The 13,043-nt window shown below is 43.1% G+C and overlaps 1 protein-coding gene across 2 annotated transcripts in view; it reads left to right on the plus strand.

Moving 5' to 3' along the window:
* The window catches only part of INPP1 (inositol polyphosphate-1-phosphatase), a 134,856-nt gene extending 122,619 nt beyond the window's left edge, over positions 1-12,237 (plus strand). For both annotated transcript variants that reach the window (XM_085648809.1, XM_085648808.1), the window contains 2 exons: positions 376-550; positions 4,348-12,237. In XM_085648809.1, coding sequence (XP_085504935.1) covers positions 376-550; positions 4,348-4,921 — 749 coding nt within the window. In that variant the 3' untranslated portion in view covers positions 4,922-12,237. The remainder of the gene's footprint in view (positions 1-375; positions 551-4,347) is intronic.
* Positions 12,238-13,043: the final 806 nt, after the last annotated feature.

Consider the following 13,043-nt stretch of genomic DNA (forward strand, 5'->3'; position numbering starts at 1 on the left):
AAAAGGCGATTATAAAATAGATGTAAATATTTATTTAATTAAGAGCAGTGAATGTCGCAGAGTAAAGGATCCTAAACTCCAGGGAGGGAGAAGGGGAACAAAAAAGATGGGATATTTGGTCAGGGGAGAGGACGATGTTCTCTATCTCGGATGTAATCTCTCTCCTATGTATATGTGTAAATAAAATTAAATGAAATTCTATTGAAATCAAAGGGTGTTTGATTTTCAAAGAGACTAACCTGTGCATTTATTCTTCCTTTAGACGTCAGTGAATGTAAATGCCTTGCTTAAAACTACACCATACGAGCAGTTCTTGAAGTGTTCCATTTATATATTGTTTGTGCATCTTGTAAAAATATGTTCGGTGTCTTCTAGATTCAACTTACCAGTACATCAAAGGATCTGCACATGTTAAACCCAACCACGGAATCTTCCCCACTGGACTGCAGTGTGTCACGATCCTCATTGGAGTCTATGATATTAACAGTGGCCTTCCACTGATGGGCGTTGTCAATCAGCCTTTTGCTACCCAGGACCCAAACACGCTCAGGTACGTTTGGTTGGTGCACATGCACACATCCAGTTATCAAAGTAGCTGTTGTGCAGCATTAATGTTTTGTTTGCATGCTTCAAGAAACAAGTAATACAGCTTGATTTCGTTGTCAGAACTGTTTGGGTCGTATTTTTCATATACTATTTCTTTTACACACTTGCCGACCCTTATTTAACCTACAGCCAATACTGCAAAATGCACAAACTTCACACACTTCATTATGGAGGCACACCACTGTTCTACATTTATGTTCTTTTCACAGCCTTGATATGACGGAGTTGCAGTCCTATTGCATTCTGGTGTAATGACGCAACTATCATCATTTCTACAAATTCTGGTCCTGCTTTTCAGACCACATTTTGGAGTTATGCATTTGAAGCAGAATATTTGCTGATATCGAAGTAAGAGCATTTGTTACCCTGTCCCCCAGATTTGTTTTTGCAACAAAGTCGATTTTGGTCAAATATGTAACAGAGGTCCTATACAAAAGGGACTCTGGTAAATATTTTCACCAAAAGATTCACTTGTTCAAATCCAGCTCTGGTCAACATTGACGGAAACGTCTCATCGTTTCTTGGTGGTTTGTGTGCAGCAGGTTTCTGTCTCAATTGTCTGTCCCAGTCACCAACACTATTGACACTGATTGCACCCTCAGTGGCCATCTTGCAGTGGAGCAAAGGTTTGAATCAGGGCTTTAAGTGGGATGAAAAAACCGGGGGGGGGGGGTCTCTCAAAGGGGCGTGGTCAATATAATTAAGGGCGTGGCTCAAAACACGTAAACTACAAATCTGTGTTTAGCACAGTGTGCCACCCGACTTGTATTTTGCTGTTCCTGTCATTGCATCCAGTCACATCATACCTACAAGTCAGGACTATTGGCTTTGTCAATGGTTGCTAGTTGCATAAGATAAATAAGAAGCAACTATGGCTTGTATATTATATTGAAAAAACTTCCACTTACAGCCCTGGTGACACCACAACAATGTTGCTGCTCCTGAGTTTCAAAAAGAGAAGGGAAATCCAGAGAGAAAATGACTCTCTTTAAAGGATTTCCCTTCCTCTACAACGCTCACCACACGCACATCGACTCTACAACGCTCACCACCCGCACATCTATGTGCCTGTTGTAACTGCAGTCTGGGAAAAAAAACGGCCCGCCTGTGCCAGGGCACAAAACAGAGCCCGATAGAGACACGTTTCGAGGTGCTCAGACCTGGTGAGACCCGGTCCACTTAAAGCCCTGGTTTGAATCATAATGAAAAGTATACCTAGACTTCTCAACGTCTGAAGAAGGGTTACTGCATGAAGGCAGGGCAGATATAACACTTTTGGCCCACCGACACCTGGGTTTGTAGTTTACCTATGTATACTTCAAGCAAATTAGAGTCTGAATAATATTTAATTCGGATGTTAAAAAGATAATGATAAAACATCTTGCAAAACATACCTTAATAAACTGAGTAGTGAAAAATGTAAAACTAATGTTTGGCTTAGGTAAACAACTCGTTAAATACTCCACAAATCAAAATGTAGAAGGTAAGAACTTGTCAGTGTATTTCTAGGAGGAGTTTCAATGAAAAGAGTATTGTAAATGCTTTCAATTAAGCATTTGCAATGCAATAGGTCTTGCATTTACGCGAGTTTAAGCTATTGGCATTTTAAATGACAATGCGTTTATTTATGTTTTAAAAACCGAAACATAAATAAAAGGCATTGTCATTTACAATGCCAATAGCTCAAACTCGCGCACATGCGAGACCTATTGCATTGCAAATATTTGTTGACAGCTGTGATGAATTTAGCAGCTTTAGATTTCTTTAAATTGTATTGTAATTGGATTTTTATAGCGCTTATTACCGATTTGTTGAAGCGCTTGTCATCACACCTTCTTCAGTAGCCCATCAGGGGCTACTAAAATATGCGCACTTGTATTGATCTGTTCCTAAGACATATGGTGCATAGTATTGTATTTGTACTGTAATTGCATTTATATTGCGCTTACTACCCCTGATGAGGCGTCAAAGCGCTTTTTCGGTGAGTAGCACGATACTCCGGAACCCATTAAGGATTAGTGGTGAATTAGTATAGTGAAATATGAAAGAAATTTGAGTGGTGGATATGTTAGTCAGTTATTTGAATTAGGAAGGATAGTGGATGGATAGAACAGGGAAAAAGGTCTCGCAGAGCAGCGCACGCGCGCTGACTCAGGCTGTACTTAAAAAGTGTTAAAAAGCTTGGTTTGTACACAATTACAAATCACTGTATAAACAATTTCAATGATTCAAACATTCTACCTGTATGCAATTCCAAAGATGCATTTCACTGTACAATACGGTCAGCGCATTGCACACCAAAGAGGTTGGCGTCCACAAGCAATAAAGAGAAGCGGACCTGCATTGTGTGAACCTTCTGTCCATTAATGCAAAAGCTAATCATCTTCCTTTTAATTGCTTGTACGCAGGAAAAAAGATAAAGTGCGTTTGCTTCATGAACATGTGCATGTAGTGGCAGATACCGGAGTCTGAAATAAGTTACGAGTTAGCGGGATTGTGGGTTTTCCATTGTCACCATGTAGGTACATGTCCTAGAGACCATGGTATTGGTAGGCAAGACTGCAAACTGAATTTATGCAAATCCACCTTTTCGCGCAAGGAGCTAGAATGCTCCCAGCACCTTGGTAAAACTCCTATCTTTGCTCCCGTAGGAATTTGTTAAGCATCTGTATACCATGATATAGACTACATTGTCCGAGCTCCTTGTCCATTATGTTATATAATTAGCTGCTGTACTGCTTAAAATACCATTAGTAATTCCCCAGTCAGTTCAGCCTTTTCATTTCTCCAGATGGGTAGCAACAAGAATAGCGCATCAAGTTGCAGTTTGGCACTTGTATAGGCCATCCACAATCCCAGTGCATTATACTGGTAGTGTTCAACCATGGACCCTACCAATATTATGGCCTTGTGACCGACCCTTGCAGCTTGAGAAGAGAGGTATATAGAATATACTGGGGTGCACATTAGGACTACATGGTACATGGATCGGGTAAACTTGAATCATACTTTATTCATATTCAAACACTAGGTGCCATACACCATGTTAATGCCCTGAAAAAGGTCCACGTGGTGGAATAAAATGTATTGGCTGATGTTTTTAATCATCTCTAAAATTAATTTGAATAAAGATTTTAGGATGAATCCTGCGCAATTGGACTTCTCAGTTGAATTAAAGGACTGTTCTTATGTATAATCAGCAAAACAAAAAAATGCTTTAATATATGTGGGAATGTGCCTTTCCCTTTTGTTTAGTTAATCCCATCTATTTTCCTCTCTGTAAGAAGTTATTAAATCCACATATCCCACTATTTTATTCAATGCATTTATTCCTGTTCATACACCTCATAAATTACAAAAGTGGTCATCCTCCATAACGATTGGCCAAATGAAAAACCTTTTCATTCCGAGCCACACTTGAGGGTGGTTTCCTAGTTAGGTAAGAATGCACGACCTTATCCTGATCACTGCCATGCTTCCATGCACCTCTATGGTACGCTCTGCAAACATATGCCTGATGTAGCTACATTTTATTTCTGTAGCAAGATGGCTCATTTGCATGGATGTGACATCAACATCTATGGACCTTCACGATAGGAGGGTAACTCGATGACGAATTATGACTAAATCACGTTTCTTTTAGAGGCATTTTAACCATCTTAATTCGGAACACATAACAAGCAAAAAAGGCATTGGCTAAAATTTCTCATTCTCTGTTTTTTGTGTGATTTTTTTTTACAGCTGGACAGGGCAATGCTATTGGGGGATATCCTACCTGAATACCAACTTTCACTCGTTGCCCCAACCCACGTTTCCTGGAACTAATGATAATAAACCGAACAGTGATTGTCCAAATATGTTAAGGAAAGAAGGTGGTGCCATGCAAAATAAGGTGCATCGGTTTTCAGTTGTTACCAGTACGGGCGAAGCTGAGGACATCAGAACAGCGCTCTCCGATATCTGCGAAGAATGCCTGCACTATGCAGCCGGAGCTGGCTACAAGAGTCTGTGTGTCATACAAGGACTAGCTGATGTTTACATCTTTTCAGAGGACACAACATTCAAGTGGGACTCGTGCGCCCCTCATGCCATCCTGATGTCTCTTGGCGGGGGAATGGTGGACTGGAAAGACTGCCTGGCAAAAATAAGGCAAGGCCAAACCGCGCAAAATCTGTCACAGGTACTGTACAATGCAGAAGTGGGAGGGGCCACAGGTGCTGACAGATGGGCCAATAAAGGAGGAATAGTGGCTTACAGGTCTAAGAAGCATTTGGAAAACCTTTTGAACCTCTTAGTAAGAAAACTGCCTTTATAAGGTATAGGAAAATGTTGCACCATACAGTATTGCAGTATGATGTATTTCATTTTATATAGAATATTCATTTCTGTTTTGTAAAATGCTGGTTTAGAACAGACCAATGATATGTACGTGAAGATTGGGGTTTGTTTTATGGAAGTGTGCATTGCACACATATTTTAGGTTATAATTTTAATGTTGCTGCTAAAACATCATTTATTGTGGCCCAGGCCTGCCTTTTAGCATAAACGTTAGGCAAGGGAGAATGAATTAGCCAATAATGTGTTGATTCTTGGCTGTGAATGCTACTTGTGAGTAGCCAGAGGTGGCTCTCAGTAACATTGCTGCCTTACGTTCTGCTCAAACCTACACAATGTTATACACAAGGTTTCCTTCAGACCTAAAGATTGTATAGCTTTCTGTAAGGAAACTATTCCTCCTCATCTGAACAAAGCTTTCTCCATATTGAAAAAATGTAATATTCAATTGGCAGGCGTTAAACTGAAGCAAAAAAACAAGCCAAAATCGACCTTTAATAAAAAAAAAACCAACAACATTTCATTGATTTTAATCAATAAAAACAATAAACAATCCAGCAGTGCGTGGCTCTATTGTGAGCGGAGGAGAGACTCCAGTCATATGTCATGATAATACATTTAGAGATAGCAATTTACACAGCTGAACTGACTGAAATACCAGACACATAGAATTACTAGGGGACAAGAGCACATTAAGGCCAAGTCATCAAGCTAAATATGTAATGAGCATTACAGTTATACATGCTTGATTGCCATAGTCACATTACCATAGTACAAAAGGCATGAACATCACCCCTCCTGGTTAGAGCCCACTACCAAGCCAGTCGCAACCTTATCAGCAAATCTATTAAGAAGAGACCCCCACAACATTACCACATCCGAGACACCCTCATCAGTACGGACAATACGCATATTCATCTCCTCCACCACCCCCCGTTCAAGGAGACCTCACTGCTATGAAGACGCCAACAGTGCTTGATGCACATCCAACCGATGGCCACTCTCATTTTGGCCAATAACAGTGCTTGCTGGGCCATCCTAGAGTGGATCCTCCACCCCCTGGGCTTCACTACCACTTCCAAGAGGCAGGACAGTGGAGTCAGAGGAACAACGTCTGTCACCTCTGCTATTTTAGGCACCACATCCCTCCAGAATCCCTAAACCACAGCACATGCCCAGGCCAAGTGCAAAACGGTGGCTCCCAGCTCCCCAGATCCTGTCTCTATCGAGGGGTCCACCTTGTTCAAGTGCCTAGAAGTCACATAGGTACGATGTAGAAATTAAAATGTAGTCACTTGAACCTATGTTTGCAGGACACCTTCCTCACCAATGCACATGCACTCGCCAAGTCAGCATCCTCAACAGGCTTCCCCAGCTCATGCGCCCAGGCCCCTCGTGAGGACTGTGGGGCAGGTGCCATGTGGCCCCGTATTGCCTTGTAAAACAAGGAAATGAACTGCCTCCCCTCTCCCCTTTGAAGAAGGCTGCCCAACATCGGGGAGGGCTGGGGAGCCACAAGGAAACCAGCCCTTACCTCCTGTGCAACGCTATCTAACTTGGCATAATGGAGGAAGTGACCGATCACACTGCAAAGGTCTCTAGAGCCTTCTGGAACGTGATGAAGACCACCTAGGGGTATAGGTCCCCCGCCACCTGGCTGCCCCCAACCCTCTAGAGATCCATGGACATATCCCTATCACTTGCCCTAAACGGGGCGAGTTCCCAAAGACAAAGCTGCCTATCAAAGGGGGCCATGCGTAACACCTTTTACACCACTGCCTCCCAAATCACAGCAGTCTGTCTCACCACGCACGGGACAGCACGCTCAGAAAGACCTCGCATCAGCAAGCACACCAGCGTGTCATCCCCCAGTATGTCAAGGAACAATCTCGTCTCCCAGTTATCCAGTTCTGTCAGCCACCTTGCTGCATGCTGTAGGTTGGCCACATAATAATAGTGCATTATGTCCGGTATAGCAAGACCTCCGTCCTCCATATCAAACTTGAGCACCAATAATGCCACTCTTCTACGCCACCCAGCCCAGATTAGGGAAATAAGTACGCTATCCAGTTTGCGAAAGAAAGATGGATGGAGTGGAGACATTGCATTCTGGACCAAATAAAGGCATCGAGGAAGAAAGACCATCTTGGCCACTGCAGCCCTGCCTACTGCCGACAAGGGAAGTATATTCCAGAATGCCATGGAGCGCCCGAGGCCTGCTACCAGTCTATCATTCAGATGCCAGTACACATCCTTAGTGTGGGCTACCCATATACCCAAGTATCTAAAGCCCTCCATTTCCCAGCGGAGGCTGAGCCCGGGCAGCCAGGCAGTGGGCAAACAGGCAGTGGGTACTCCAGTCAGGACACCAAGTGGAAACAAGTGATTTCCTGAAATGAACCTGAAGGCCTAAGACCCTACCAAAGGCACTGAAGAGCACCATTAGGATTGGCACAGCCTGGCAGGGGAAGGAGATATACACCAGCACATCATCCACGTAAAGAGATAACGTGTGGAACCCCCACTCGAATTCCCCATGGCTCCTATTCCTTACGCAGGAGGCTCAATAGCAAGACCAAACGGACACAGCCTTAGGAGACAACCCTCCCTTGTTCCCATCCCAACCTTCCATCCCTCAGAAAGCTTGCCTCCAATCTTGACGCGGACCATCGGGCTAGTGTATAGGAGCTGCACCCAGCTACAAAAGATGGGGCCAAACCCAATCCTCCTCAGCACTGCCATCAGAAATTGCCACTCCACCATATCAAGTGCTTTTTTCCAGATCGAGGGAACCCAAGGCCAATTCACAATCGTCTTCCACTGCTTCGTTCAGGACGTGCATGAGCCTCCGGAGATTAAAAGTGGTACTACAGGCCGGCATAAAGCCGCATTGGTATTCGTGCACCAATTTGTGAATCACTCTCCCAAAGCGTGACGCCAACAGTTAACATAGAATTTTGACATCTGTGTTGAGCATTGTGAAGGGTCTATATGACGAGGGGTTAGAGCGTCACCACCAGGCTTCAGTAGAAGGCAGATAATACCCTCCCTCTTGATGTGCAGAAGTATTCCGTTCACCTGAGCCTCCTGGAGAACCTCTAGCGATTTTTTTCCAAGTGTAATGGAGTAAATCTGATAAAATTCTACAGGGAATCCATCCCCACCCGGAGCCATGGATCTGTTAAGGGTCCCCATGGCTGAACCCAATTCCTCTAAGGAAATCTCGCTCTACAAGACCTGCACAAGATCTGTAGCCAAGCTAGGCAACCCCACGTCTATGAAGAAGGTTTCAGTCTGCCCAAGGGGACCCACCTCCCCTGCCCGATGATACACCCACTGGAGGTATTCTACGAAGACCCCTAGGATTTCATGGCAACTAGTCACGATTCTCTGCTGGAAGTACAAACATGAAGGATAGGAGGGACCTCCTGCTCCCACCGCAATAGCCATGCCCAAAGTCTACTGAATGCGTCCCCCTCCCTGTGGAGATGCTGACGGTATGCCCTGATCGTGCACTTATCCAAGGAGTCCCAGGTCGACTGCACCTCTCGCTGAGCCCAGAGCACCCCATTCCCGGCACCCTTGGCGAAAACACCTGAGCCTTGGAGATCTACCAATCGATGCTCCTGCACCCCCAGCTCGGCCTCCAGTTGTTGTCGCATGCCACAGGTGGTTCCTATGCGGGCCCCGCGCATGACTGCCTTGAGAGCCTCCCAATCCATAGCTCTAGGAGCAGCAGACCTGCGTCACGACACACGGCATCTGCCAAGAGATCAGAGGGCATGCACCAACTCCGCACACGGCACACATCTGTGCCCCATTGTAATTTTGGCAACACTGACGCATAATCGGAAAGAAACCACCCCAGATGCGTCATCCCCACCAAGTTCTGCATGTCTATACCACCCACCAGTATGCAATCCTGGTGACTATAGGTGTTGTGGGTAAACATCTGTGGCTTAGTACCTCGCTTGGGCGGGTGACGATCCCCATCCCCATTCAGTATACCGTTGTAATCCCCCACTCAAATTACCGGAGTCCCAACACTATCTTCCAGGAGACCCTGAATGTGGTCATAAAACAGGTTATTGTCGACATTAGGGGCATAGGTATTGAGTAGTGTGACAGCCTTACCATCCAGTGTACCCTGGACCAGAAGATTGCTTCTATATCTGCCTTACTGCAAGTATGTTGGAAAGGTACCCCAGGTACAATCCAAATAGCAACCCCTGCGCATAAGTAGCTGAAAACAATTGCCCCCTCCATTTCTTCCCCAGCTTATGGGACTCATCCTAGAGGAGATGGATTTCCTGAAGACAGGCAAATCTGCGCCTTATGATGTCAGAGGAATGAGTGGATCTTATACCTTTTGGAGCAACCCATCAAGCCCCAAATATTTCACGTCAAGATATTCGTAAATTCAGCCATGACAAGTTGCAATGCTTTTTCGACCAGACACCACACTGCAATCAATTCGAACCCCGAAACAAGGAGGAGTGTTGAACAACTCAACTCCCTCAACACAGCCCACCTCGGACAGACAGTTTAACAACAATACAAAATCAACATTCGAGATCATATTCAACGCATGGCAACCATAACTCTTGTGTACAGGTGTAGTAACAGAATGTCAAGCTTATTATATTTTCTTAAAAATAATACTCTACAATAGATGAAACCTATTAAATGAAGGGCATTCGGTTAATCAAGCTTGCCTATTTGCGCATCTTGCGGGACCAGATTCACAGCTTTGATAACGCTGTGAAGTTGTTTTAGACAATCACGGGGAGAGGATGTGGTCCGTCGGCTAGACTGCCGACTTTGGTGCTGGAAACCAGAGTTCGAGCCTCGGGGTCGCGTCCACATCCTGTGATTCTGGGCAAATCACTTAATCTCCCCGTGCCTAAATATGTAATGTAAATACGGTGCTCATGTACAGCGCTCCAATACCTTCGGGTCGAGTTCGCGCTATATAAAAGATGCAAAAAATAAAAAAAACAGGCTGAAAGGAGAAACTTCTTCCCCTGAGCACTTTCATCTTTGTTCTTCCAGCGCACTCCTTGGAGACAGGTGTTTCTGTGTGATCGTTATAGCTGTGGCAGCTGCATGTATTTGAAAGGTGTGGGGCGATTGGGTGAATATTTTGACCCACTCAACAGGAATGCCCTTAGGCACAACCTCAAAACTCTCAAGCGTGGTCCGTTTTTAACAGTCTTTTATAATGGGCCACATTATGTAAGTTTTATTATATAGTTGTGCAAGTTATATTTTTCCTTGGGTACAGCAAATTCGAGCAAACTAAAACATGCTGAAACATTGCTCATCAAGCCCAACAGAAAACCCAGGTTCTTTCTTTGCAGGGCAGGTTGTTCCATCCTCCTAAGTTCTCTTGTAGAGGATATCCCCTGAAAACAAATTGAGGAAAGATCTCCAGAAGCCATGATTTGCTAGGAATTGGAAAAACGGTTTCATCTTCCCATTATTACATTCAAATGAAAAAAAACGGAGACAGTCATCGACGTTTTGAATACTAAGACGTCAGCAGAATAACTTTACTTAGTTTGTGCCTTTGTTACCTCACTTTCCAGTGTAGATGGATAGTGCTTATTGTGTAACTGCTCTTTAGTAACGCCTAATTTCATCAAGCACAGCCCAGATTTAATTAGGCTGTCATCACTGGTCGTATAAACTGAGCAGACAAACTGCTCCTTCTTAGAATTGTTCCTTCTATTCGCTCAAAGTTATTCAGTTTCTTATGCGATAAACATTCTGCTGTATACGTCAGCAGGGCTGGCACTTTTGCTTCATAACCCTTTCTAAGGGAATTGTAAGAAACTGGGTTATTGGTTGAGTGGGTCAGTGGCCCCTCTATGGCAACAACCATAATCCTTGTCAGGGAAAACCACGAAAATCACTAAATTAACCTGTGCTTAACTCTCTGGTAGCTTGGCACAAAAGCAGTCAGGCTTCGCTTAGAGACAATGTGTATAGTATTTTTGCAGACAACAAACGGTAATAAAGTGAAAACATAACGCAAGAAAAATCCCACACCAATGTAGAAGATCTTGGACAATTTAATAAATAAGAAGGCACTGAAATGCATTAAATCCAAATAATAGAATTTATAAAGTTGTAAGTGTTCAAGTTAAGTTCAAATGAGTTAACTTTATTTGGTCATATCTAAATAGGCCACAAAAGCTCTGAGAGCTCTGGAGTTGATGCTGAAGGCAGTGCAAGGTTCTCACATTGCCTGTCAGTGCGAAAAAATAACAGTTGTAAATTAAAAAGAAATAATGTACTTACCTTCTCTGGTCCCGCTGTCCGTGGCTTTAGTCAGCGAGGGGACTCAGAGCCAACTCCCCTAACTAATCCAGATGCTGCTCTCATGCTGAGAAGCAGAGAGAAGCACCAGGATGTTTGGAGCAGGCTGGCTCAGCGCTCCTACAAGCACTGGAGGCATGTGCCTGCTCTCCACCCTGTTTTCTAAGGCAGCTCGGGTTGGAGAGTTTTAAAGTGCACGTCAGGCTGGCCGTCGCAAGACAGCCGGTCAAAGTGACATGCACACTTTAAACTGGAGCACTAGCCACCATTACTCCCTGCTAACAATCAGCTACAATGGCCCCACCATGCCCAGACACATGGCTTGGGCTGGCCATGCTGAAAAATAAAATAGCAATAAAATAATTTTACTACCATTTTCTTTTGATGTTTGCTGTGCTGGCAGCAAGGTGGGCGATGCTCCTCCCCCTAACGGGGAACCCCCGCTAGGTTTTAGACCCATAGGTCTATCCTTTGGTTTGCTGGTCACTCTTAGAATGAGGCGAAACATGCTTATGTTGACCTGCACAATTATGTTCTTATTGTGACAATATGGGTAAATGCACATTTTGTAATTTACTAAAGGTGCCAACTTTTTATTTTAATGTCATTAATTCTTTAGTACTTTTCAGATTTGGATATTGCAAAGTTTACCTGCATAAGCTGTTCTATAATGCATTTTAGGCCCATATTCAGTTACCTAATGCTTTAATGTCCTAAGTGTTAATGTTTCAATGTACTCCTAGCATTATTCCATTCCGTTGGCATAACTATGCACTTTCTTGGTCTTTTTAGTGTACCAATGTCTTTGATTATCTTTTTTAAGTTTCACACAGCAAGGGAAGTCTGCTGATTTCCAAAATGTAATACTGTGGTGTTATGGGGCTTGTATTAAGTGACAAGTGTGAATGAAAATAACTTTTCGGGGTATTTGTTTTTATATAAATGAAGCAAATAAAATAAAGATTTAAAAAATCACGAATGGCAGAAAATCACATGCACCCTACTGTTTGGTATGGTTTGGTATGGCGGTGTCATAACAAGGACTGCAACAGGTTGATGTACAAGCAACCTGTTACTTTACTGAAAGAACAACATTTTGAAGGCATTCCAGCCAGTACATAAATTGGTTCTTTAGCATACATGATTATCAGGCTAGTTGAGCACTTGTAATTTCTAACATATATGGCTGAACAACAATTCCATTCTGGCTTTCTTGTAAGCTCTTGAAAGCTTAATTCATTGTTAGAAGGTGGGAGCCACATCCTATGCAAGAAGAGTGTGTATCATGCTCACTATTTAAATTTAACCAAAAAGATAGATTTCTTTTACTCAATTGAGGCCGTAGTACATCTAAAAAAAACAATTATTTGCTTACTACAAGTTTATATTTAGTTTTGATATACAGTTTAACAGAAGGCCAACAAAACAGTACATTAAACATTATCTTCAAATAAAAGTTAGTGTATTATAAAAATGAATTAAAAAAACTTCCATTAAAATGAGTATAAACATAGAACATATTTAAAAATCTTTTATGCAACAGAAGGCGTTGCAGGGAAAAGTATAAATCCAGTACTGGTAAAGAGGTTTTGATGTTATTGACCAGGAACATTGTGTAAGTTGTATTTTTCCTTGGATACAGCAAATTTGAGCAAACTAATAAAACATGCTGAAACATGGATCATCAAGCCCCACAGAGAACACTGGTTATTTCTGTGCAGGGCAGGTTGTTCCATCTTCCTAAGTTCTCTTGTAGATGATATCCCCTGAAAACAAATTGA

Source organism: Triturus cristatus, chromosome 3_2 (assembly GCF_964204655.1).
Source record: "Triturus cristatus chromosome 3_2, aTriCri1.1, whole genome shotgun sequence".
NCBI lineage: Eukaryota > Metazoa > Chordata > Amphibia > Caudata > Salamandridae > Triturus > Triturus cristatus.